Genomic DNA, 25,396 nt, shown 5'->3' on the forward strand with positions numbered 1-25,396 from the left:
ACGACACCTGCCAAAACATAGACCTTGTTTCACAAACACACATAGCTATTGACTTCAAATACGGCCCGACTTCGCAGGCATCCTTAGGCAAGATCGTCCCAGCCTCTTTCGTGGAAACTGCAAGTCGTGGCTTTCATTCGTACCTTTGCTTACAGAAATTGAGAATCGGACTTGCATGCCTTTGTCATCGTCGGCATGCGCTAGGGAAACTTTTACCTTTTCAGCAACTTCCCGATTCTACAATTTCTGCAGGTACTTTAGGCGTTTCACAGGTATGAAACGAAATTCTCAGGCATGAAAAAGCATGATGCCTCGCTAAATCAACGGCAGATTGACGTTCAGCGGGCTAAGCGCAACTGATTTCAATCGACCGCCCGAGGCACATTTTAGTGCCTGCGACCAACACTGATCGCACGATTGACCCCCAGCAGCAACCACCAGACTTGCTTCTCCGCGAAAAGCTGACCCGACATCCCTGCCAGTGGCGTGCTCCGAGGGGCGGACATGGGCTGTCAATTGACGGTGCCTTCCTGACCGCACCAAAAGCATGTTCCTGTCGGGTTCCCCAGGCCGAACTATCGCGAAACGAACTGGTTGATTGGCAGCTTCGCTCGACTCGACCTGTTCCGCGCCTCCGACACCTTCAACTCCCGGGATCTCGTGCCACTAGTTGCGCGTGGATTGCAGCAGGATGAGCGAACATCAAGCATTTTGCCAAATATGCTTCTGTTTCCCTCGTGGCATTTGAGCCCGTTCGTCCTTCCTCGTTGTCGCAAACTCTAACTTTCCTTTACAACGACGGAGCACTGTTTGAGCCCTCTCTACACCCTACGACCAGCGACAGACGACCGTAACGACCGTGACGACAATGCTGGACCACAATCAATTCTATGGCCCCACCAACTGAGTATCCGGGATATTTCGATGCAACTTCCCGTAAGATAACCCAGATGCCGCACGTCTCGAGATCCTGCTGACCATAGCGACAGTCATCTCCGTCATTTGTGCTGCTCTAGCCTGCTACAATGCTTTTGAACTCATTCTCTTGATCTTCACGACATTTCACGCCTACCATGGCCTCTACTTCTGGTCAATGGTCACCGCGACCTGCGGCATCTTCCCTTACGTTATTGGCATGGAGATAATGTATTTCGATCCGTCTTCGAAATTGCCAGCACTCATCATCAACAACATCGGGTGGATCTGCATGGTAACGGCTCAGAGTGTGGTACTCTATTCAAGATTGGGCATAGTTCTCGGGAACCAGAATTCTCGCATTCTGGTATTCACGAAATGGATGATAATAGCAGACACGATCATCTTCTACACGTTAGCGACGACGATTGTGTTCGGCATGCATTACTCGAGCGACCATAACTTCGACAGAGGCTATATTTACATCGAGAGGCTACAAATGACGGGCTTCTGTGTTCAGGAATTCGTCATCTCGGGGTTGTACATCTGGAAGACGTTGGATATCCTACAGGCTGGTGAGAAGAAGCAGGCACATCGGACGCTTTGGCAATTGTTCGTTATCAACGTTGTCATTGTCGCTCTGGACGTCGCGCTGCTGGTCCTCGAGTACCTCAGTCTCGCAAGCATCCAGATTGCGTTCAAGGCACTGGCGTATGCTGTGAAGTTGAAGATGGAATTTGCAATCTTGTCTAAACTGGTCGAATCGTCGAGTTTGGCGCAGCGGAATCTTTCTGTTTCACTGAACAACACGATTGCTCTCGAGGATGACCGTCCAGCATACGCCGTGGGTTTGACACCATCCTCGCCTCAGTTTGTTACATCTGCTTTGTCGCAATGGCACGGTGATGAAAAGGTTAGCCGCACCGATCACGCTGAACATTACAGTCACGAATCTGTTAGGACGACCTCCCATCAGACAGACAGTTCCGAAGCACATTTGTTTGGACCAACCTTGACGCCGATACGTTCGACTGCATCTGGAAGGGCAGGCTCAGATCCTTATCACGATGTCATCAGGTCGATGTCGGCTGGTCGAGCTTGATACTAGTAGCGTTATGAGCAATGGTGTTGGGATTTGCATGATACCCATTCAGCGTCTTGAGATGTCAGAGGAGCAGCCTCCTGTATGAACACCACCAGTTTCGGGTTCGAAGCTTAAATCCGAAAATTGTACCCGTGTCATAAGAACCATTGTTAGGTCGTCCATCGAAGTTGATGCTTTGGCTGGTGCCTGATCTGTAATGCTCTTACTTGCTTAGCTCATCTGAACTTTGTTTTTGTCAGTGGGCTTCAGCAGTGGTCGACAAGACGGAAGGCCAATATTCCGGTTCGGTATGATCTGCACTCCATTGGTCAGGGTTCCGATCCTGCGCCGCCAACTAGGCCTGGGCCTGCTCGTATCATCAATGCGACGACTTGACAATATCATTGTTGGCACCATGGAGACTCCCGATTTTGCCATCGTTATATCTCGTACACTATCGATAGCTCCGTGCGTGCACCAGGTTCGTGGTACCTCAAATTTGTATCGAACATGGCACCTACCCAGGCTGAGAAAGATGCTTACAAATTAATGCGGAGAGGCACTCGCGCCTGCCGCGAATGTAAGTTACCGACCCATAGCTGACCTGACTGGACTTCTTGGCCAGGATGCTGATGCAACCATATAGGTCGTCGTCGCAAGATCAAATGCATCTATGGCGATAGCAACGACGAGGTCTGTCAGGAGTGCACTACTCATAGCCGCGAGTGTATCAAGCAAGGCGTCGTCCGTGGCAGCAGTAATAACCCAACGCGAAATGTTAAGGTCCAGGTAACGCGGCTTGAGTCCGCCGTCGAGAAGCTTGCCCGCGAGAAGGATAGCATTCATGCCACGGCTTCCATAGGAGGGTTGGCTACCCCTCATAGCACGCCCGAGGGCGGAGAGGAGAACGATGCTTCGCTTGAAAAACACTATAGGAAGCGAAGTCCGATCTTCTCCCTATTCAACAATGAGATTGTACGAACCAGGGTCTCGTTATACCATTGACACGCGACTGACATACGACAGCTCCATCAGAACGGCGCACTCGAGGCATACGACAACGAACTTTCGAACCAGGCGATCAGATTCCCGCATTCGAATTTGTCCGACAAGGAGAAGCTACTCAGCACTATCGCGAACGTGCCCAACATTTTCCAAGTATTGCATTTCGCTAGTGAATGGTAAATCGATCGCACAAACCCCATTCGATCAAGAGCTGACTCATTTTGCACTTACAGGTGGATATCATGGCGAGAGCAACACTTTGCCCTACGAAAGACAGTTGGTGATAGCACATTACACGACTTTGTCCAGACCAAATTACATGCCGAGGATCCAGTTGCAGTTGGCCTTGGCCTGATGGCAATTGCCATGGCACTTGGCCAGATTCGTCCGGGTGTCGACGACCTGAGTTTCAACCTCCCTGTTCCAGCAAATCATATCATGAACTACATCCTTGCTGCTATCGACCAGGTCATTTGTGATTCCGGAAAGTACCAAGCACAACATGAGTCAATTTTGCTCTTTATGCTGCGAGCGAAGCACCATACTGAGAACAATCAACTACGCAAATCATGGCTACGAATACGCCAGGGCATCACGTGTGCTCAGGCAATTGGTTTCGGAGCTCCTAGCTCGGTAACAGATGCGGTAATCTCAAACGAAGAGGCAGAAAATCAGCGTTTCATAGCATCGATTTTCGAGATCGACCACCTCATATCGATGGTGCTTGGATTCCCGTATGCCAAAGACCCGCACTTCACTGACGCGAGAGCATTCGCTGTGCTGACCAACCCCGCAATTGACGACGAGTCTCTCAACATGCGAGCGCTGCGAAGGATCATCGCAGTGACCGCAGCACATATCAATGACCGGAATGCTGGCGGATTAGTCTGTGGTCCGTTTGCCGAGAGCACCCAGGCTACACTGGACATGGCTGCGAGTTGCATGCCTCCTGGCTGGTGGAGTCTAGTCACTCAACCGCTGTCAGGTCTTGCAGTACACCGGTACGAATCAGTCATGGTACAGCTGTGGTTCTGGACTGTTCAAAGCTACTTACATATGCCGGACTTGATCAACCCGAGTGATGTCGAGCCTTCACCACAAAATCGCCAACTGTGTTTGGACGGATGTCGCAATCTGATAAGGTGTTTCAATCACCTTCGCACTGAGCCTGCAGTCTCTGTATACATGTGCAACTGTGACGATTTCCAGGCTCTTGTTGGCTCCTGCATCCTCCTTGTGGGCGTGTTACAAGACGCATCTAAAGCAGAAGCAGCACCACAATCTCCCGACATCAGCTCCGGTATCGATGCTGATCTTGCACTAATTGATGAGGTCAAGGACATCTTCAGATACAGGATGCACGAACAGGGAGGTGGCATCAGCAAGCAAGGCCTAGCAGTTCTTGAAGAACTGACATCTTTCCTTTACGAGGACGATGAGCAGAACAGTCCGACCAGGAGTAATGGAGGTCTTCCCGAGATGAACATCAACATCAACAAGCAGGAGAAGACTATAATGCTCCCATACTTTGGTACAATCAAAGTAGAGTTGACGAGGAAACTCCCGAAACGAAAGACAACCGCCATGCAGCAGTATCCGATGCTGACGCCTCCACGCAGTACCGATGGATCATCGGGGGACAGCAATTCTCCCTCACAATATTCAACTCATGATTTCACGCTCGTCCCGCATTACGATAGCACAAATGCGATATTATGGGCGCCCAACCTATCGTTTGGACCAGAGTCAGGAAATAGCTATGCTACCATCGATAACGCATGCGTACCACTTCCGACTCCAGCCGAATGCCCCATCGACTACTCATTAGACAGCTCTTCTGGTCAGCAAATACCCTGGTGCCAATGGGAGAACTACATGTTCGATCAGGAGCTTGACCAAGATTGGAACCCTGGATTACAATGGCAACAAGGATTAATTACGTCTTGAACATGTCAGAGTGAATTATTGGGACAGCCTTCACTCCCCTCAATCTTTGAAATTAGAGGTTCCTCGACCGAAATTAACCTCTCTCTGTATTACTAAGCAACGCATCACGCATGCATGAATGGCCTACCGCTACAATCTCCTCCCATTTCCAAGGTATAAGGCATAGCAACCGATGTACCCATGCGACATCAAACAAGACAGAAGCCCTACGCTCATACTAAGGCTCAACCGTACAGCCTACCGGCGTACCCTCAGAGAAGATAGCGCAGCCTCCAGCACAATATGACGATCCGAGCAGTTTTCTTCGACTTCATGGGGACTTGCCTAGACTGGCACGCATCAGTCGTCGCAGCACTCCCTGCCACTGTGGCAGACAATCAACGATCCATGTTTGCCCTTTGGTGGCGTCAGAACTTCTTCAGTCGCATCAGCGCACGGCACTCTACGGGTGGGGCACCAGAAGATACAGATACGACTTTCTACCAGTCTTGCCTGACCACGATTGCTCAACCAGAATTTGGAGATTTAGTACAGGCGATTCGTCCCTCGATCCATCCCAACTCAGCTCTCATTAAAGCATGGCACCATATGCCAGCCTGGCCGGATGTGCCCCCCAGGCTTCAAGCACTACGCAATGCTGGACTTGAGCTCTTCGTGTTAGCAAACGGCACAACACGACTTCAACTCGATCTAGTGAGGGCGGCGGGCCTTCAAGGCATGTACGACATGCTGTTCTCGTCACAGCTTCTGGGCGTCTACAAACCCAGTCCCGAAGCGTATCTCAAAGCTCTGGACTTGGTGGGCTGTAAGGCGGAAGAGGCAGTCATGGTTGCTTGTCATGCTTACGATCTTAGAGCTGCGCGGGAAGTTGGGATGAGGACTGTATATGTGAGACGGTGGACAGATGATGTGGACGAGGATATGGATGCTGTCAAGCGCGAGAATGAGGGTCTGTTTCTGGAGAATGGATTTGCTGACTTGCTGGCAACCATCGAGCAATGCTGATGTTTGCTTTGTGGTTGGATGGTAGCAAACGTCCGTCTTACGCAAGATCGATACGGCCGTAGTGTGCGAAATCTCGTAGCGACCTCGAGATGGTTACAGCAGACTGGGGTCCCCCAGGGCCGAGAGCCAACGCTTGGCACCGGCGCAATCAAGCTGGAGATGCCTCGGCATTTAGCGTTCTCTCTACGTCAACTATCATGGCACCGGGATAAGTGATCAACAAATCTCACATGTTGTCACATTGTTATTGAGCAGACACGTATATTCCAAGCAGAATCACTTCTACTGTTTCGCATGTCAGGCTAAAGGGGTAGTCTTATTAACACAGTGTCCAGTATCCGATCATCGGGTTCGAGAACAATGGCAGGTGAGTCGTCCGGCCTCGGTCCGCAGCCAAATCTTGGCTGACATGTTCAGGCATCGCAGTCGTGCCTGCTGCTATCGCAACAGCTGCGGCAGGAGCATATCTCAACGCGAAGTTCAAGATATCCAACGATTTCGCTTTCCTCAGCGGGTTCGCAACAGCACAGAGGAGATTCGAGAAAAGGAGGCAAGCGAACAAAGCCAATCTCTTCTACAAGCTCGAAGAACATGCAACGGACCCCAAGATCGCGAATAAGATCTTCCTCATCTACGAAGGAAAGAGCTGGACATTCAAGCAATTCTATGACACTGTCCTTCGATATGCGGGATGGCTACACAAGACGCACAATGTTATCGCAGGCGAGATCGTGGCATTGGACTTCATGAACTGCCCGGCCTTCCTCTTCCTAACTCTAGCAGTATGGTCGCTTGGAGCATCGCCAGCATTCATCAACCATAATCTTACTTCGAAGCCTCTCATACACAGTGTCAAAGTCTCGACAGCTCGAATATGCATCATCGATCCTGACCTCGAATCGAGAGCCCTCACCAACGAGACGAAAGAAGCCTTCCTAGCTCCCAACTTTCGCAACAATGCCTTCCCACTCGAGATAGTTGTGCTCGGTGAAGGGCTGCAAAAGTCCCTTGACTACTTCCCTCCCTACCGGGCTCCCGATGTAGCACGCAACGTCGATAACCCAGCGAGCATAGCAGCTCTGATGTACACCTCGGGCACCACAGGCCTACCGAAAGCAGCAATAGTACCATGGACGAGGATGTCAATAGGAGGAGATATGTGCTCTAGGATCCTCGGCCTACGGCCAGTCACACACAAGAAGCCAGATAGGTTCTATACTGTCATGCCGCTATATCATACTACCGCCTTCACGCTTGGCTTCAATCCGTGTCTGCAGTCGGCAACTACCATCGTAATAGGTCGCAAGTTCAGCGTGTCCAAGTTCTGGACAGAAGTCAAGACCGCAGACGTCACAGTGATTCAATATGTCGGCGAGACACTGCGATATCTCCTGGCTGCGCCTCCATCACCAGAGGACAGAAACCACAAGGTGCGAATGGGCTTCGGCAACGGTCTACGGCCAGACGTATGGAAGAAATTCAAGTCAAGATTCAACGTCGAGACCATCGTCGAAGTCTACGGTGCGACCGAGGGCGTCGCAGCAACATGGAACATCAACAGAAACGACTTCACAGATGGCGCCATTGGTTCCTACGGCAAGATCACAGAGCTCATGATCCGGAAGACACAAGCTATCGTGAAGGTCGATTGGGAAGCCGAGAAGCCGTGGCGCAACCCCGAGACTGGTCTTTGTGAAGCGATGCCGAGGGGTGAAGTCGGTGAGTTGCTGTTTGCGCTGGACCCGGCACAGGTAGAGAGCAAGTTCACGGGATATCTGAATAATAAGGAGGCAACGAGCAGCAAGATTGTGAGGGATGTGTTGAAGAAGGGGGATGCGTATTTCAGGACGGGTGATGTTGTCCGTTTTGACAAGGAGGGGAGATTGTGGTTTAGTGATCGGATTGGGGATACGTTTAGGTGGAGGAGTGAAAATGTGAGTACGGCTGAGGTTGGGGAGGTGATGGGACATCATCGGGCTGTGCATGAGGCGAACGTCTACGGTGTGAAGGTGCCTGGGCATGAGGGGCGGGCGGGGTGCGTGGCGATAGTACTGCATGATTCGGCGCTGGCTGATGGGAGTGGGGGTGTCCAGATAAAGGATGAGGTGCTGGAAAGTTTGGCGACTCACGCGACGAACAGCTTGCCGAAGTATGCGGTGCCGTTGTTCATTAGAGCGGTAAAAGAGCTGGCGATTACGGGGAATAACAAGCAGCAGAAGACTGGATTGAGGAATCAGGGTGTCGATTTGAATGCGATGAAGAAGGTGGGGAGTGCGGACAAGATGTATTGGTTGAAGCCGGGGAGTGATCGATATGTTGAGTTCAAGGAGGAGGATCTGAAAGCGCTGGACGCTGGGAAGGTTAGACTATGAATTCCCACGATCGCATCAGAGGATGGTTGAGCACACATGACAGAATTGCTTGATCGCACTGCAGCATTGAGATTACGATGCAACGAGCCGTCTGTTGAACACAGATTCTGTGCTTGGCAGGCACGGCTGGACTTTGAGTAACACATGTTGTGTGATGCCACGATCACAGGCTCCAAGTTTCGGGAGACAGCCTTTGCACGTTGCGACCTACCGGCTCAACTCGTGGGCATCAGTCAAAGTGCTGTTACTGTTGGTGTTGAATATGAACTCCATGCAGCTGCGACCAGGAGAGGTTCAGACAGGACTTGTCGATATGGCGTTCTATATGTCGAATGCAAATGCTGCACACTCTTCAACACACATTTCCAAATTGAGCTCGGCAAAATTTACGCGTCGTGCTATGCACATGATACATGCGGATGACCACGAAATACCTTTGGCCAATACCAAGAGTGGAAAAGAAGTACATTTGTGCTGGCAGGCGCAAGAGAGAGATGCGCCATGACGATAAGAGGAGTTCCCCCGCCAACCAATACTAATACCGTCCCTACTCGTCAATCCAGTCCCTGACTCACGCGCACTGCTCTTCTCGTGGTCAATTCACCGTGGTAATGAAGCCTTTCACGTACCTCGCGCTCCTCCTCAGCCGGAGTGCAGCTGCTCAAGCGAGTCCTCAATTGTATTCCCAGTGGTCGAACAGCTCCAACATCCCATCAACATCTTCACTATCGACAACGACCGAATCGCCCTACACGAGCGTCGCAACTACAACCTTCAGCCAAGTAACATCAGACTCAGCACATTCAAGCTCCAGCGGATCGACAACCACTTCAATTGCTCCAGCATGCGCGACCATTCAATCCAGCTCCCTCTCCCACTCTCGATCCGACGCTGCCAAAGCAGAAGCGGTTAAGAATGCCTTCATCAGATCATGGAATCAATACTCAGATTACTGCTTCGGCCAGGACACACTTATAGTCACAAACGATACATGCATCAACAACTATAATGGCTGGGGCGTCACCATAGTCGACGCCCTAGACACCGCCATCATCATGAATCTAACAGGCATTGTGTCTGCCTCACTTGCACACATCGCCGCAGTCGATTTCACAACGGTCAAGACCTTCAAGAACGTAAACGGCTTTGAGACAACGATCCGATATCTCGGCGGTCTGCTCTCGGCTTACGACCTGATCAATTCGGACCTCGTCGAGGATGGGACATACGATGCAGACCATGTCGATGCGCTGCTTACGCAAGCCGTCACACTGGCAGGCAAGCTGAATTTCCGCTTCGATAGCCCCAGTGGTCTTCCGACCGATTCTGTCGACTTCTTCACCAATACCGGTGTCAGTAATATCTTCGTCAGCCCGTTGGACAATACGACATATGACAGTAGCAATACTGCTGTCTGCGGGTCTTTCACGCTCGAGTACTACAGACTATCAGATCTTACGGGTGATGACACCTACCGCCGTATCGCCGATAATGCAGTCGAGAAGCTCACCAATTTGTCTTCGGCGGCGGAGACAAGTCTGTACCCTGGACTGGTCGGCTCACAGGTCGATCTGGACAGTGGGAGATATTTGCAGTCTGACTATGGCTGGGGGGCAAACATTGACAGTTTCTATGAGGTATGACTCCGACATTGCGACCGACAAGTACTGACATGCATAGTACCTAATCAAATCGTACATCTACGGCGAGCGATCGGACGTTGATGGCGCCACTTACTGGGCTCAGGCTGTGCTTTCGACGGTGGACAATACATTAGTATCCCCGTATGACTGGCCAGACTTGACGTTCGTGCAGCGTGGTGATGCATTTGGTAGCCCGAAGTATACCATGGATACCTATGTAAGTCCCGTACTTTTCGTCTACAGCAACAGTCCAGTGCTAACTACCCCTACAGACCTGTTTCGCCGGCGGCAACTGGCTCTACGGTGCTACCTACCTGCTCAACTACAACCCCAATCACCCTGACCTCCAATCCTTCATCACCTCATCCCTCAGCCTAATATCCACCTGCAACCACCTCTACAACACCACTACCTCCGGCCTAGCCCCCGCCAAAATCTCCTGGTTCAACTCCACGTTCCAAACCACAAACGCAACATGGGAATCCAACGGCACATACCAGGCCTCCGCACAATCACGCGGCTACTTCATCCTCGACGCACAATATGATTCCTTCCCCGAAACAATAGAGAGTATCTGGTATGCATGGCGGATCACGGGGGACACCAAATACAAAGATTGGAATTGGGAGATTTTCAGGAGTTTGATGGAGCAGAGTGATAGGGATGGGGGCGTGGCGTATGGGGGGATTATGGATGTTGATGAGCCGACTCCGAGGTTTAAGGACGCGTTGCCGAGTTATTATTTTGCGGAGACGTTGAAGTATCTGTATTTGACGTTTTTGGTGGGTGGGGTGGTGAGTTTGGATGGGTGGGTGTTTAATACTGAGGGGCATCCGTTTAGGATTGGAGGTTGTGAGGGTTAGGGATGGCAGGTGAATGCCGGATGAGACGCGCGGCAATTCAACACACTCTGGAGGACCCGAGTCTTTCACTAGCACATTGAGGCCATTCATCTTCAGCCTACCAACCACATTTCATTTCGAACCCTAAACTCAGGTAGAAACTTCCCTCTCACACCGCCACAAGCCATCGTAACAGTCAGTCCCTTGCACCCTAAACGCCACCCGATGCACCCACCTGTCACATCCCCTTTCACCTGTCATATCCTCATAATATCCTCATGCCGTTTAAGCTCAAGCCTTCCCCGTAAAATCCATCTCCCCCTCCCTCAACCCGCCATCGCCACTCACATCCGCATTCCTCTCACACGTACAAGCATCACTACTCCTCTTCCCACACGCACATGCGCTCCCTTTCACACCCGCGTTCTCAGTGGCCGCTCTGTCACATGTACACTCTCCTGCTGCGCGGCGGAGACAGCTGCATCGTGCGCCTGTTGTTGTGTTTTCTGTGGCGGCGCGGGAGCAGGTGCAGGCGAGCTGGTGGAGTGTTAGTGGGAGATTAAGGGTGTAGGGGGAAGAGGGGAAGGGGGAAGGGGAGAAGGGGAGGAGGGAGGGTGATGAGAGAACTGAGAGACATACAGCAGATTGCTTCCCGCATGAACAGGTTGCTTTCTCGGCGCAGACGCAGGAGCCGGAGCGGTTGCAGCAGGTTGCGGGTTTGGTTACCATTTTGGCTGATTTTACTTCTGTTTTTGATCGAGATTTGTTTTGTGTGTTGATTCTGCTCCTGGTTGCTTGAAGAGTGCGAAGATTGTAATTGTAGGTTTATTTGGTTTAATATGTGCGAAATATAGTGTTCCCAACCGAAGAAAGACATGAGCATATATGAGCATATATACACAGGCTGTGACGCACAATCTGACCATTACCTCACTTGTGATTGGTTGACACCGACCGAACCACAGTTGCCTCATGACGCTAAGCACGTGGTTGCCTGACATTCTCGATTTTCAGATTGGCGAGGACGAATCAGGGCGCGTGTATTGCGTGAGGAATATCTCGTGAGTGTTCGGGCTGAAGAAATCAGAATTGGGGATGTTGTTATTGGTTTGGTACCTACACATATCGCAAGGATGTTTGTCGAGCAGTCGCTGACGGACGGTCGGGTACTTTACGGAGTATTCGTGTGGACGTTCCCTTCTCATAACCATTCTGCCTGCCTGCCATGGCCGATGATTGACACGCATCGACACGCGCGGTTACTCTGGTGCATTGGACTTTGACTTACGTGTGCCGATTGTTGAGTTGTCCTGAGGAGGTAAGTAGCGCACTACTTTAGCTGCCACGCCGGGTCTCCTTGCTGTCGATTCAGCGATAGTAGTCACAGAAACTCACCTGATCGATAGCTGGATATGCTGAAATCCTATCGCTGCCACCATACGTACCCCTTGGCAAGGAATCATGCTACGTCCCTCATCTCCGACACAACAAACGAACACCTCAACAGCCTCGCAGCTAGCTCGGCAGCATTCAGAATTCCCATTGGGCCAAGCGAATCGTTACTTGTTTTAGCGATTCCATCAAGTACAATCATGATTACTAGCTACAAAGACCAGTTCTTGCACATGTTCAACGTAATCTCTGATCCGTTCACACACCGCCAGGCAGTCTTTTAAGAATGCTCTCCAGAACAGAACAATGAATTAGGAGATCGATTTTCCCCCGGGTTTCCGCTGATGTTCCCAAAGAGAAGGGGATATGAGCGGCTACGACAACGAGCTCACTTCACTACCAGGATGGTCCATTTGTGTCTGTGCTTCAGCAAGCGCGGGCTATAGTCCGTAGACACTGGAGGCTGGAGGCTTGGGCAGGTGGGGAATATGATATGCTAATTGGGCTGGCTCATCAGACGAAGCAGTCTCCCGATATGAGGCTCTAGATCATTCTTTCTGTATCTCGAAACTCCGATCTAGCACAATTGGCTGCCAGGACTGCAACCCCTGGCTCAACTTGTGCTAGACCGCCGCAAGACTCTACAGTAGACCCCAGGGTATGCCACGAGTCTCAGACATCGCCAGTCTTCGACGAAGATGACCATGTCATATTTTGAGTTTGCGATGGAGGTGGTGCTCTAGACTGAGGCGACTGTGAACTTCGGCCGGGACATTGTGAAGAATATGATGGAGGCCGGGCTCTAGACTGTGCATTCCTGTGACTCGTCATTAGGGAACAAAGCAACTTTGATGAGACGCTGAGAAGTATCAATGATGCTGGTAATACGCATGCGAAGGATTAGCTGCAGAATAGTTAGCTTGTAGTAGACTGTGGCGGATCCAGGCCTGTCAACTTGTGAGTTGCGAGTTCGTTTTCAGCTGACTCGCGAGTCGACTCTGAGTCGTAGATTGCCTAGGCTGGCCGGATCACTCGGTCTAGACACGAGCCCCGGGCTCGGGGTCGATATGGAGATAGAATAGATGGCTTTGTGCTGCCCAGCGGTATGTGGCGTCTTTGATCATACGGAGTAGTACTGCTCCACGACTCCCCTGGTCGTCCAGCAGTCCAGACGAAGGTGGAACGGTGTCTGCGAAGGTAGTTGGTCTTCGTTGCTGGCTGAGCTAGCGCAGGGATCCGACGCAGGCAAGATTGATACTGTATGTCCTCTATCCGCGTGATGTGTGCCGTCCACCGCATTCCGTGGTCCAATGTCGCGCGTGCCGTGCGGTGCAATGCTCACTGGCTTCGCGATCTATCGAGTGTAAGATCAAGACGCACTGACCTCTGCTTTGGCATAAATGGACTAGGTGGACTCGTAAGCTGACTTCTTTGTCCTTGACAGTATTTTTCTCGTCTAAGTGAAGGTGAACTGTTCTAGCACAGATTAGTCAGAGAGTTGACGATGAAGCCTCTAGGCTCCTGCGGCCGGCAGCACATTCAGAAGAACACAACTCCGCCATGTTCGGGAACGTGTTGAAGAACGCCGAAGAGCCTGCACGACTCCACAGAGATGGGTGGTAGATATGCTCCTCCCGAGTTCGAGGTGAGGAAGTCTTGGCTCACCTCTACAAGGGTCAATGCACCAGAGTGCGGCAAAATTGAGCCCAGATTTGGTTTCCGAGAGATTCTCAGAGATCGAGGTGCAGCACACATGTTCGGATAACAGCTTACTTATCCGAGCCCGTCGAGACAGACCGAGGTCAGCCCCCAAGAAAGACTTAGTCTCGGCAGAAGCGCCGACAAGCGTGATTCGGAAAAGCTCTTAATTGGTCGATTTAACGTCCTTTTCCGTATCCTCTCATGACCATGGCTGTTGTCCTTGCATGCTAGCACCACTAGTGCTTTGAGAATCGTGGTCGTCCCTGTTATGTTTCTCTTGATAACAACAAGAGCGGCCTTGGCGAGCTTGGTTTGGCTCTCGCATCTCCGTCTGCCCCAGAATATACCCCATATCCACATGCTCCACGAGAGCTCAAAAGTGGTGGAGCAAACTCGTGGTCTGCTGAAGAATGTAGGCGTATATCAGTAGATTCATCTCTCTCGTAAAGACTTTGTCTTATCATTCACTGTCTCTCGTGTGAGCACTGTGAACCGTCCTCAAGCTCGTACCGACATCTCCTCGAAGCACCAGCAAGATGGTCAAGCAACGAGGCCATCTTGGCAACTCCCTCCGCTCCATCACCATTGCACTGTCGATTTCCCTCGCTGGCTTCCTATATGGCCTCGACACCGGTATCATCGCAACTACAATTGCGCACAACAGCTTCAAGGTGTACATGTATGGCCTTGATGGCCTGGAGAATCCCAGTATCGAGGGCGGTATCGTCTCTGGATATTATGTTGGACTATCAATAGGCTCTGCCATGTCAGCGTGGAGCATGGACCGGCTCTCTCGTCGATGGAGTTTGCTCCTAGGTGCGACTGTCAGCGTTATCGGTGCGATCGTCCAGGCCGCGGCTGTTCATCCCGCAATGATGATTGTTGGTCGAATGCTATCCGGATATTCAACGGGTATGGTCTATGCTGTGGCACCGGTGTACCTATCTGAGATTAGTCCTCCTGAGAACCGGGGTTTTATGGTGGGATTGAAGGTGAGTCAAACGGCATCGTTGGAAAACATTGGCTGACATTCCCAGGGCGTTCTCAATACTCTTGGTCAGATGTCGGCTGGCTTCATCGGTCTCGCAGGCAGCTATGCTTCAGGTCACCTACAGTGGAGGATACCATTGGCAACTCAGGGACCACCCGCCCTTCTGCTTTGCATACTGACGTTCTTCCTTCCATACTCTCCACGTTGGCTCATGCAGAAGGAGAAATACGAAGAATCCAAGAAGGTTATGTACTATCTTCATGAACACCGCGGTGAAGAATACATAGAGCACGAATATGCTGAGATGTATGCTCAGATTCGTCTTGAAGCAAGCCGCAAGAACAACAACAACTTCTATGCTCTCTTCACCAAGCGATACATCCGTCGAACGTTATTGGGTTGTCTCATTGTCAACATGACCAAGCTGAGTGGCAACAATATCATTCAAGCTTATCAGTCGAAGATGTATGCAGCTCTTGGATATGAGGGTCGTCAGGTGCTGCTGCTTACGGCTTTGTTCGGTATCATGGCGGTGATTGCGGTAAGTGAGGTACTGGACATTGCCTCGTTCTCCGCTAATTCATTCTAGCAAATCATTAGCATCTTTACTCTGTCAGACCATTGGCCAAGACGTCGCACTGTCATCTGGGGTGAGGCAAGTCTGGTGACTATGTTGTGCATCTTGACAGCACTTTCGAGGTTCTATGGTGACGATTCGAACCCAGCGGGATCTCGTGCAGGTGGGTACTCCTCGGAGATGATCAAAGAACGTGCTAACGGTGTGGACAGGCGTCGCTTTTATCTTCATGTACAGCTTCTGCTACTCATTCTTCTTCAACAGTGTCGTGTGGGTTGTTGTCGCAGAGATATTCCCACTCGATATCCGAGGCGTTGGTGTCGGCTTCGCCGTATTTTCACAGGGTATAACGGCTATATGGCTTTCCTATGCGAGTTCGGAGGCATTTGCAACCATATCGTACTGGTACTATCTCGTGTTCATCGGCACCAACATTTTTGCCGGAGCCATGTACTACCTGTACTTACCGGAGACCAACCAGCTGAGTCTGGAGGAGATTGCTGCGGCGTTCAAGGATCCTTTGGCACAGCCAGTGGCTAAAGCTATGGACATGGAAGCTGCTGACGATGAGAAGGATCAAGTCAGAGCCGAATACATCGAGACAAAGAGATAAAGTGCTTGAGGCTAGTAGCGTTGTCAACCGGGGCATGGGCTGGTTAGCATCCGCACAGAGGGAGGGCACGACAAGGTTAGGTTCAAGCGGATGTTCATCGCTTGCAAGCTACCAGTCTTCATGGCTCACTGGACAATCATGATCACGCAGGAGTCCAGAGTAGTTACCATCTGGGCATGATATGTTCGTACAACGAATGCCTTCTCGAGATTGCACTCCAAAGCTGTTCTCGTGCTCGGCCTTGTCATCGTCGTTGTCTTAGGTAGAATCTCGGCCCTTGGGCTTCCGGACAAGAATGCATCAAGCTAAACTTCGAGTATTATTGTTGACGTTTTGCGGCGAGCTTTCTTGAGGGACGCTGCAATATTGAGTTTCGAAATTTGTTGAATGCTGCATCGTGCTCTCTGTAGAACGTACAGTAATCTGAACTTTGAGTACCGTGGGATGTTGCATCCGGTCGCTTGGAGGCCACCAGCCCAGTCGTGAGTTTGGGGCATTGTGGGCCATCGAGGCCATTTTCCTGGAGACTCCAAGGCTTGGACTAGTATGACGTTCCGGAACGTATTTGCTGGCTTCAGCCCGAGGTAGAGACGGCTGTACGTTGCTAGCCATTTTCAATCAGTCTCATCGGCCGTGTTGCTTCCACGGGTGAGATTGGTGATCGAAGGAAGGAATTTGACGTCGATGTCTCAAACCATTTCTGTAGGATGCAGGATTGCCGGGGCAGAATCCATATCGATAAACGAGTTATCGATAGCGTTGTCCACCTGGCAACATCTGCAGGCAGGTCTTGAAGGATTCGAGTCTTGCAGATGTGCTCCATGATCACGAATGCGTAGTGAGTGACAGCCCCCAATCGGTCGATTCAATTCAATTTACTAAACCCATCGCCAGAAGCAGGAACCAGTGCTTATGACGGATCTGAACCCTTGACCTTCCGGCCCGTGTTGCTGCCAAAAACTCGTGCTGAGCCTTCGCCGATCGCCTATTTTCGGCTTACGACCGTTGACGCTAGGCCAGGAACGTGTCATGCCAATCCACATGCTAGCCCATCGGAGTTTAGCTTACCAGGCTACCCACCACGCGTTCCCCAGCCATCAAGGCTTGTTCCTTCTTTCCGACTTTGTGAGGTTGATCCTTACACATCTTACTATTCTCAACATTGCCGGAGACCCAGCATATGGCTCCTGCCTCATCGACAGTGAGGCCTGCTGTCAGCATCCTTGTCGGGTTCCCAGCCGCAACACAACAACGGGCACGGACCCGACACTGTCACGCTGGCAACTGATAGTCACTTGAGTGAAACATCGACAATGATCGTCCAAGGTTTGAGACCTGAAGCAAGCTGCTGTACAATCAGCTTGTTGCATCACACACAAGCAGAGCAGGTAAGTCAACCACAACAACGCTATGCATACCTCGCACGCAACATCATCGATCCACCTCCAGCGCATTTTGTTGCAACAACACAGCAGTACGTATGAGCACATTAGCAATGAGGCCCACCTCGCCTGCATGCTTGTGTGTATTTGTGCATTTCCTTAAGATGTGGAGCCATTTCCAGCCTCGTTAGTGGCCCCAATAGGATCGGAAAGGTCAGCAAGGATCCCTAGGGCAGTGCTTGTTCCCCAGAACGTACCACCAGATCGGCTGTCGGCCTCATGGTAATTATGTCACTGGCATACGAGGCTCAGGAAGGTAAGACAACAAAGACGATCATCGTTCCCAATGGTATAAGAAATGGCAAGTCGTCCATCTCAAGGACTTCTTCTCATCATCAAGCTCACCAACATCCAAAGCATTCAAATCAATCACCTTTCAGACCCTTCATCAGTCTATCGCTTTTAGCAAATCACACATTCACTTCAATCATTCAAGATGAAGGGCTTCTACTTCGCTACTCTCGTCGCTGCTGCGTCAGCTGCTGCCCTCCCAGGTAGCGATCCAGCTGAGAAGTCAGGCAACGGGGACTGGAATGCTTGGGGCAAGAGCTCTGCTGCCCCAACGACCACAGCTGCCCCAGCACCCGCTAAGACAAACTCTGAAGGGGGTCAGCTCACTTGCTCGGCATCGACCATCACTCTGCCACCTCCACCTCCAGTCACAACAACGCTGACCGAGAAGTCTCCACCCCCACCACCGGAGACCGTTGTTATCACATCTACCGCTCCGCCACCACCACCGGTCAAGATTACCATCACCGAGACAGCTCCCGCGCCGCCAGCGGAAACTCAGTACGAGACCAAGTATGAGACAAAGTTCGAGACGAAGGTAGAGACGGCTCCCGCGCCGCCAGCGGAGACTCAGTACGAGACCAAGTATGAGACGAAATATGAGACGAAGGTCGAGACCGCACCCGCTCAGACTATTACCAAGCCAGCCCCTGCACCGGTCACTGTCACTCAACCATGTGGTAGCTCCAGCTCCGACTGGGCCAAGTGGAGTGCTTCCACTCCCGCTCCAGCACCAGTCAAGGAGACCCCAGCTCCTGCCAAGGACACACCAGCTGCCAAGGACACACCAGCTGCCAAGTCCTCCGGCTGGGGCAAGTGGTAAGCTGAGGACAATTAGTTCAACAGCATTATAATATCAGCATATTTGCATGGTAATGGGTTTGATCTGGTGTTTTGCATAGCCCGAATAGTGGCTTGTATTGGGATGGAACAAAATTATGTCCTGATGACTCTCCTTAATGTATATAAGGCATATCTAGAGTAATCGATAGTACTCTACTTGACAGATACAATGCAAATATGACTGTCAAACATTCGATCCTTTTTGTTTTCTGCATGCTTTGAAAAGGAGTGATGAACCATTGCAAGCTTGTTCGAAACTGAGTCTTGCAGAACGAATGACTGATGGAGAAGGAAGCTGAACTCCGGGCATTGAAGGAGTTCTCCGGGCCGCAAATCAGGCACGATCATGCCCGCAGTACTGCGAACTCCCGGGTTTCATCTCCGCGTTTCTCGGCGGTCGAGGCAATTCAAAAGTGCCATCTGCCTTCACCTTTTTCTCAAACTGACTTCCCTTACAGCTTTCCTAAGCTGCGTCATGCACGAAGCCCCTAGAGTGTTGTTTTCGTAAGCATTGTCGTTTGTCCAGGTCGGATGAATTTTAAGGCCGTTTGGGCCTCGACGCAGGTACACTTCGATTCATGAAGTGCCTCTAGACGGTGTTCTCCGTACTCCGTAATTGGCATGCACTGCGTCTACGGTTGTGTCAGGTGTGTCGACCTGCGAGTGCTTGAACCTGCGACTCTGTTATCATTTTCACAAGATGACCTGGAGAAAAGTTGCCGTGGTCGTTGACGATATTATCGTTCTCTGGGAATTAATGGTCGTGATGATAGAGACATGCGTCTGGTAGCTCGACGATTTCCATGAATAAATTTGGGTTCGGATGCAGAAGCGCTTGTCGCCGCAATACCCAGGTTCGTCGTCAAGCGAAAGCATTGAAGCAGCTTCAGGGATTGAGTATATCATGACCGTGTGTCACTTTTTCGCAAAACGAGGAAGGTGACAGAGTGCACGTTCAAACGTCCGCACGTCGTTGCTGGGCTACGTCGCGAAGTGCAAGCATCGGCTGCATTCATGCCGATATAACTGACTGAATATAAATCGTCTTGCGATCTTATGAGCTGCAGCATATTCCCAACTCATACTCCTCCACCCACAACCATCGTCGTCTGCCACCATGACAACGAAGCAATGGCTGGTCGACATCCCACCCGAGATCCGCAACCAGGTCTACCGAGCACTATTTCAAGGAAGCTATGTTGCGATGACCCCCCACAAGCACGATCAGTACGGTCGCACTCCTTCTTCGATGCTCACGGTTGCAGCGTACAAGTCTCTGTCTCTGACCAGCAAAGCCGTACGCGGCGAGGCAAGTGCTTTCTACTTCAGTGAAGCAGAGTTCGTCATCGAGAAGATGGCAGATTGTAATCAAGCTCCGACACTTGCGCTTGACAAGCGAACCATTCACCTTACGTGCCATACCGAGTCACTGTGGGAGGTAGGAGAGATAGCCCGCTACCTTACTCGACATGTCTTCAAAGTTGGGCTCGAGTTGAAGAGCCTCACGATGTACGGCAACGAGGTGATCAGATGGGTTCACGGTAAGTGTTGATACAGATGGAACGGTATGTGATGCATGGCTAATTCAATCGTATCTCTGTCATGCCTGGATCTTCAGGCATCAGACTGCGTCATTTCGACAATGGTGTCGAGCATGAATCCCTTTCACGACTTTCGATCCGTGATCCTTTGAAGTCTGAGAATTCTCGTAGCTTAGTATTGTCTCTGCTGATTCACAGTGTCCGCTCCTTCTCACAAGATATCCGCTTGCAATCTTTCTCACCACTATCGTACCGCACGTAGTCAATTACCCATCTCCAACTTCATGCGCTCGACTCTTATCCGCCGCCTCGCCACACCAGTCTCAAATCCAACAGCCGCAAGTCTACGGACAGGCGTGACGTCTGCGCCATCCTCTTCCACAACAGCACCGCCCGCAGCCTCCCCACCTGATGCACCGCAGTCACCAGTAACCACACGCCCAAGGCGGAAAGCCCCAGCTCTCTCGCTCGAGCACTTCCTTCTCAGATCGAGAGTGCTAGGTCTCTACCGCAACATCACACGCGCCGTATATCGAATCCCTGATGCAGATGCGAGGAGGGAGCCGATGGCGCACGCGAAGGGCGAGTTCATGAGGAATAAGGATGTGAGAGATACGGGTCAGATCAGGTATCTCGTGAGTACGGGGAAGGCGGAGTGGGATACAATGAGGAGGTATGTGGAGGAGTTGGCGATGAGGGCGCAGGGGAGGGGATGACGGTGGACTTAATTTACGAGGCAGAATTACGGAAAAGAAGCCGAAGGGGAAAGAATGAAGGAGTGCTTGAGAGGTTGAATCCAGTCATCGAATGATAAGCGCACTTCTATGGTGTTCTCCTAGCGACAGCAGTGAAGAAAACCTGATACGCCCCTCCTGACACGGAGCAGTTTAGCAAACAAGTCCTTTGCGCCAACAGGCAGGAGCAAACAACTTCAGCCCGAGCTCACTTCCGCATGACTCGGCACACAAGCATCCGGCACGGCTGACAGCCCGGCTTAACGCATATATTATGAGTGCTCAGAATATCTGGCACATTTGGTCAATCGACCTTTCCTTGGCCGAGAGGGGACATAACTCAGTGGGAGAGTGTCTGACTCCAGATTGGAAGTCATTCCTAACTGCGATATCAGAAGGTCGTCCGTTCAATCCGGGCTGTCCTCATTGTTTTGCACATTATCGCACGCACCTGTGTTCGATCCTGGAGGACGATGGATTTTTGGTTTTGGTGAGGTAGCTTTTGCCCCCTAAAAGTGAAGGTACGACTCTGATAAACACCTCAGCTGTACTTACATTGTAAGCATCACTAGCACGTGAAAAGATGGCCACACACAGCTTTCAATTTCGAGCACATCACGGTACCTTCCTTCTTCTACTCTTAACAACGCACTTCTTGCTGCGGCAAGCGCCTGTCAGTACCATTTGGCATTGATACTGCACCTGAGTTGCTCACTCGATTGAAGCACAGGGACAGTGCAGTACTTGCTATATACCCTACGCAGGAGGTTCCCAGCAATGGCATAGCTGTCCCCTCGACCTCGATAAGACTGACCACATACCTCGAGACTTACGCTTACGAGGTTCACGTCGATGCAGTCGAACATCATGCGTACTTTTTATGTGCATCTCCAACAGTCGACTACGCTCCGCGCGACACAGCTTATCTGCTACAGGCCTTGCTCCATCTCTCCTCCTCAAAGCATGAGCGACTACACCCACAACTCATCTCATCATGGAACGGTCAGTCCTACCTACAGTAGTTCATGTACCCATGGGTTCACCCTATCTTGCTTCCTCTCCTCTCTTTCCACTATCGGCCTCTTCGCAGAGCGAACAACTGGCAGACCGCCCCTTGTCGATGCCTATACGAGCGGCCCCGAAAGACTGGAAGTAAGCAACGTTGACCTGTTGCAGAGGAGCTAAATGGGCACGTTTGGTTGAGAGGGGCCCTATCGCAGCGGAGTACACATATCTGAAGCAAAATGGGGAGTCAAAGAGGCTCAGCGGCACGGTCGCTTCATGATCGACGAGGCAGATCTATCGTCGGTGCTTGCCTCGCGCACTGCAGTGCCCTCGTCGCTCGAACCTACAGTCGTTTGCGAACTGCCAACGCATCCATAACCAACCACGAGAGCTCCATATCTTCTTCCATCCATTTTCGAATGCCTCTGCCCGCCTCATCATCGCCCCCTCGAACGTCCTCATAGAGCCCCGCGATCTTCTCTGCAACAGCCTTCCTGAGGCTCTCATCTCCTTTCCCGAACGGCGTACACTGGTCGACTAAAGCGTGCAGTGGGGATGGCTTATATATCCGGTACATCCGGAACTTGCTGACCGCACAATCTTCGAGTGCTGGAGCCATATACTTCCGTGCGATGTCAATCATGCCCATAATCCTCTCACCATTGAATGAGCCGGCATCCGCCATTTCGTCGTCGTCCCTTTGACCGGACTGTGTCGTCGAGTCCTGAATATTCACCAGCTTCTCAAGACCTGGGCAATCGGGTATATCTTCATCCGTCTCGACGCAAAAGTCGCCAAAATAGAAGAACTGCAGGAGCCGGGCAAATCTCCATGGATTGTCATCGTGGAGCTCGACGGCGCGCTCCTTGCTTTCCTGCTTGCGCTTAGCTTTCGTGAAGACCGCACATTGAAAGCACTGTCACCAACCTTCCAGGTATTGGTAGTGCAGATCTTGGCGAAAAACGCCGAGTTCTTAGCCACTACGTGACTGTGGACGCGCCATGTGCAATATGAGAGTTTGATGGTGAAGTTGGTATTATCTTCCAAGCCTGCGATGAACCTGCCATCTGTCAGCCTGGATTTTTGACGTGTTTTCACCTGCTCGCTTGGCGTACCCCTTCTGTGCAGCTGCGCTGCCCTGCGTCTCTTCCTGAGCCATATTCTGTGCTGTGTAGTATGCTGGATCGGGACTGTGTAGAGATGGTAACAACTTGTGGTCAGCAGTGGCAATGGAAAGGCCAAGAGAACGTTTGTCGATGCAATTGAAGAAGTTGCGGAAGACAATTGAGGCGAAACCTGCACTGAGAATCTTGTGTCATAATGAAAGACCATCTAGCAAGTAGTGCATCGCGAACTCGACATTGCAGGCCTGCGAATCTGTTTTGGATCTGGTCAACGTTGGATTCCTGCTTCAAGAATAGATTCTTGGATCACGCCAAGGAGACTATCCACCTCCTGAAAGAGGCAAGGTACATAATGGGGTCCGAAAGCTGACGACCTATCTTTTGATCCTCCAGAGCGCCTGATGACTATCTAGCTGTCGCTGCTGAAAGATGCTACCCATGCTTCGGCTTCTTTTCTCAACGCTTCGTATTGTGCTTCTCCCTCCTCAAGCAATTGTCTGTTGTAAGGTGACAGCTTTCTCTTGTGATATGTCGATCTATTCTGCACACGCCTGGCTTCTTTCCATGCTTTCATCTGCTCTTCAGTCAATGTCGCTGCTTTCTTCGCCAACATTTTCTTCTGCGCCGCCCGCATCATGGCAGCGTAAGATTCACGCTGACCTTCATCGAACTGCTCTCTTCTCCGCTTCTGGTTCACGTTGTGTAGGTCGAGATAATCGTACCATTTCTCCTTGGGCCATGTTCCTTTTCGCTTCAGATGAATGTTTCTATCGTACTCCTGGACAAGTTCTTCGTACGCCTCCCATCGCTCTTCGTCCCCTTCCTCCTGCAACTTCTTCCTGATTGCATGACGTGTCTTGGTCGACTGATATTCTCTTGCCCTCTCTTTCCCTGCCTCGTCAATTGTCTGGATAGTGTCCGAAGACAGACGCACGTGAAAGACAGCTTCAGTAGCCGGAGTCTCCACGTTGCAGCCGTCCCAAGGAAGACCGTCGACATCCCAGGTGCACCAATGCTTCATATAATGTTCGTATGTTTGTTTCTCGCCAGCATCTTTACCTTTCTTGTGCGTAAAGAACGCCCACAAGAAGCCTGCTTCATTCAACAGCATGTTTCCCTGCAGCTCACCGACAAAGCTCATCTCTGGTGACAGCTTGACCGTCATCAAAGCACACATCCTGGTAATCTTGAAGCCAGCGTCAACAGCTTGCTTTACTCCAGGTGACAGCTTTTGCAGAGTCTCGTAGTCAATACGTCTCGCGTAGACACCTCTTGCTATGTTCTTGCCAGATCCTGTGTAAGTTTTCATAGTTTCTCCTTCCTTTTCCAGAGTCAAGAGGTAGTCGGCGAGACAAACTCGAAGTATACGGGGATCCATCGTGAAGATGTCAGGAAGCAAATCGAAGATTTCGGGATCTGCTGGCTTAGTTGGATCGAGGAGGACGCTGAGAGCTTCAGGAACCATGGGATTGAATGTGTCAACAAATTTGCCAAAAGGCATATCAGTGTCGATGGTCCTGAGACTGACAGAGACTCGATCGTCGCTGAGAATGCCATGCCGTCGCTCTTGCAGGTGAGCTTGAAGCTCAGGAAGTTCCTTGAGTGGCACAAACTGCTCCATGTTGCGGTAGAGCTTTTGTGGTGATGAACTGCGTGGGTTGAATCCATTTTTGCGGTTGGCTTCGAAAAGAAAGCTTCACGCACGACCATGGGAAGGAGCAACCCAGGAAGGAGCGACTGGGGAGCACGCCCGTACTTGTTAGCCCACCAATGTATCCATAACCATATGACACAGCTCATTGTCATCCTGCAACCACTTCTTGATCGCTTTGACTTGAGAGTTATCAACGCCTTGAATGTTCTGTATACTCGAGCGATTTCTTGGGCGAGCGCCTCTTTCAATTTTCCATCCTCCTGTACCTGATCTGGAGAATAGCTGCGAATTAAGCCGGACAGCTTTGTGTACTGGATCTTGCTGCAACAAAACTGTCTGGGAGCGTGCCGCCTCAGTCCTCGAAATGCTGCGTTGTTCAGCTAGATCGTACACGTGAAGATCAATCCTAGCATTCGGGCGCGGACTATCCTTTCCCTCGCCACATAGGTCTTGAAGGTGTGACCTCGAATTGTGATAATGCGGCGAAGGCCTAGCTTTATCGCGATCGTGGTTGATGTGTGAGGTATGTCTGTAGTTGTATGCGTCGTAGGTGAGACAATGCATCGGACGACCAAACATCCACGTGCTACCATGACGAAGCACGATGCGGTGTACCATGCTTGCCTATTTTGAGTCAGTCAGATCGTTCAGGAGCGCGGTGATGTACCAACCTGG

At 51.1% G+C, this 25,396-nt stretch overlaps 10 protein-coding genes and 1 non-coding gene across 11 annotated transcripts; 9 read left to right on the forward strand and 2 right to left on the reverse strand.

Moving 5' to 3' along the window:
* Nucleotides 1-890: 890 nt before the first annotated feature.
* Nucleotides 891-2,017, forward strand: PMZ80_004212 (uncharacterized protein; the record flags this gene model as incomplete). The annotated part of the gene is made up of 2 exons (XM_064872638.1): nt 891-936; nt 990-2,017. 2 exons carry the CDS (start codon nt 891-893, stop codon nt 2,015-2,017), a joined length of 1,074 nt encoding a protein of 357 aa, XP_064731296.1.
* A 492-nt stretch (nt 2,018-2,509) lies between these two features.
* On the forward strand, nt 2,510-4,951 carry PMZ80_004213 (uncharacterized protein; the record flags this gene model as incomplete). Its single annotated transcript, XM_064872639.1, has 4 exons — nt 2,510-2,579; nt 2,646-2,974; nt 3,026-3,180; nt 3,238-4,951. 4 exons carry the CDS (start codon nt 2,510-2,512, stop codon nt 4,949-4,951), a joined length of 2,268 nt encoding a protein of 755 aa, XP_064731297.1.
* A 282-nt stretch (nt 4,952-5,233) lies between these two features.
* On the forward strand, nt 5,234-5,956 carry PMZ80_004214 (uncharacterized protein; the record flags this gene model as incomplete). Its single annotated transcript, XM_064872640.1, has 1 exon — nt 5,234-5,956. One exon carries the CDS (start codon nt 5,234-5,236, stop codon nt 5,954-5,956), a length of 723 nt encoding a protein of 240 aa, XP_064731298.1.
* A 360-nt stretch (nt 5,957-6,316) lies between these two features.
* FAT1 (long-chain fatty acid transporter fat1) lies at nt 6,317-8,328 on the forward strand (the record flags this gene model as incomplete). Its single annotated transcript, XM_064872641.1, has 2 exons — nt 6,317-6,323; nt 6,374-8,328. The coding sequence occupies 2 exons, from the start codon at nt 6,317-6,319 to the stop codon at nt 8,326-8,328; spliced, it is 1,962 nt and encodes a 653-aa protein (XP_064731299.1).
* A 611-nt stretch (nt 8,329-8,939) lies between these two features.
* Nucleotides 8,940-10,834, forward strand: PMZ80_004216 (uncharacterized protein; the record flags this gene model as incomplete). The annotated part of the gene is made up of 3 exons (XM_064872642.1): nt 8,940-9,965; nt 10,009-10,188; nt 10,244-10,834. The coding sequence occupies 3 exons, from the start codon at nt 8,940-8,942 to the stop codon at nt 10,832-10,834; spliced, it is 1,797 nt and encodes a 598-aa protein (XP_064731300.1).
* Nucleotides 10,835-14,442: 3,608 nt separating this feature from the next.
* Nucleotides 14,443-16,087, forward strand: PMZ80_004217 (uncharacterized protein; the record flags this gene model as incomplete). Its single annotated transcript, XM_064872643.1, has 4 exons — nt 14,443-14,898; nt 14,944-15,438; nt 15,487-15,637; nt 15,687-16,087. The coding sequence occupies 4 exons, from the start codon at nt 14,443-14,445 to the stop codon at nt 16,085-16,087; spliced, it is 1,503 nt and encodes a 500-aa protein (XP_064731301.1).
* A 1,878-nt stretch (nt 16,088-17,965) lies between these two features.
* PMZ80_004218 (uncharacterized protein) lies at nt 17,966-18,643 on the forward strand (the record flags this gene model as incomplete). The annotated part of the gene is made up of 1 exon (XM_064872644.1): nt 17,966-18,643. One exon carries the CDS (start codon nt 17,966-17,968, stop codon nt 18,641-18,643), a length of 678 nt encoding a protein of 225 aa, XP_064731302.1.
* Nucleotides 18,644-19,780: 1,137 nt separating this feature from the next.
* Nucleotides 19,781-20,920, forward strand: PMZ80_004219 (uncharacterized protein; the record flags this gene model as incomplete). The annotated part of the gene is made up of 2 exons (XM_064872645.1): nt 19,781-20,208; nt 20,467-20,920. 2 exons carry the CDS (start codon nt 19,781-19,783, stop codon nt 20,918-20,920), a joined length of 882 nt encoding a protein of 293 aa, XP_064731303.1.
* Nucleotides 20,921-21,267: 347 nt separating this feature from the next.
* Nucleotides 21,268-21,364, forward strand: PMZ80_004220. The gene has a single exon. It is a non-coding gene; the product is annotated as a tRNA-Trp (tRNA).
* A 922-nt stretch (nt 21,365-22,286) lies between these two features.
* On the reverse strand, nt 22,287-23,102 carry PMZ80_004221 (uncharacterized protein; the record flags this gene model as incomplete). The annotated part of the gene is made up of 2 exons (XM_064872646.1): nt 22,287-22,859; nt 23,004-23,102. The coding sequence occupies 2 exons, from the start codon at nt 23,100-23,102 to the stop codon at nt 22,287-22,289; spliced, it is 672 nt and encodes a 223-aa protein (XP_064731304.1).
* Nucleotides 23,103-23,476: 374 nt separating this feature from the next.
* SSA2_1 (Hsp70 chaperone) lies at nt 23,477-24,688 on the reverse strand (the record flags this gene model as incomplete). The annotated part of the gene is made up of 1 exon (XM_064872647.1): nt 23,477-24,688. The coding sequence occupies one exon, from the start codon at nt 24,686-24,688 to the stop codon at nt 23,477-23,479; it is 1,212 nt and encodes a 403-aa protein (XP_064731305.1).
* Nucleotides 24,689-25,396: the final 708 nt, after the last annotated feature.

This window comes from Knufia obscura (genome assembly GCF_036327395.1).
Source record: "Knufia obscura strain CCFEE 5817 isolate CBS 148926 chromosome Unknown scaffold_4, whole genome shotgun sequence".
NCBI classification, from domain to species: Eukaryota; Fungi; Ascomycota; class Eurotiomycetes; order Chaetothyriales; family Trichomeriaceae; genus Knufia; species Knufia obscura.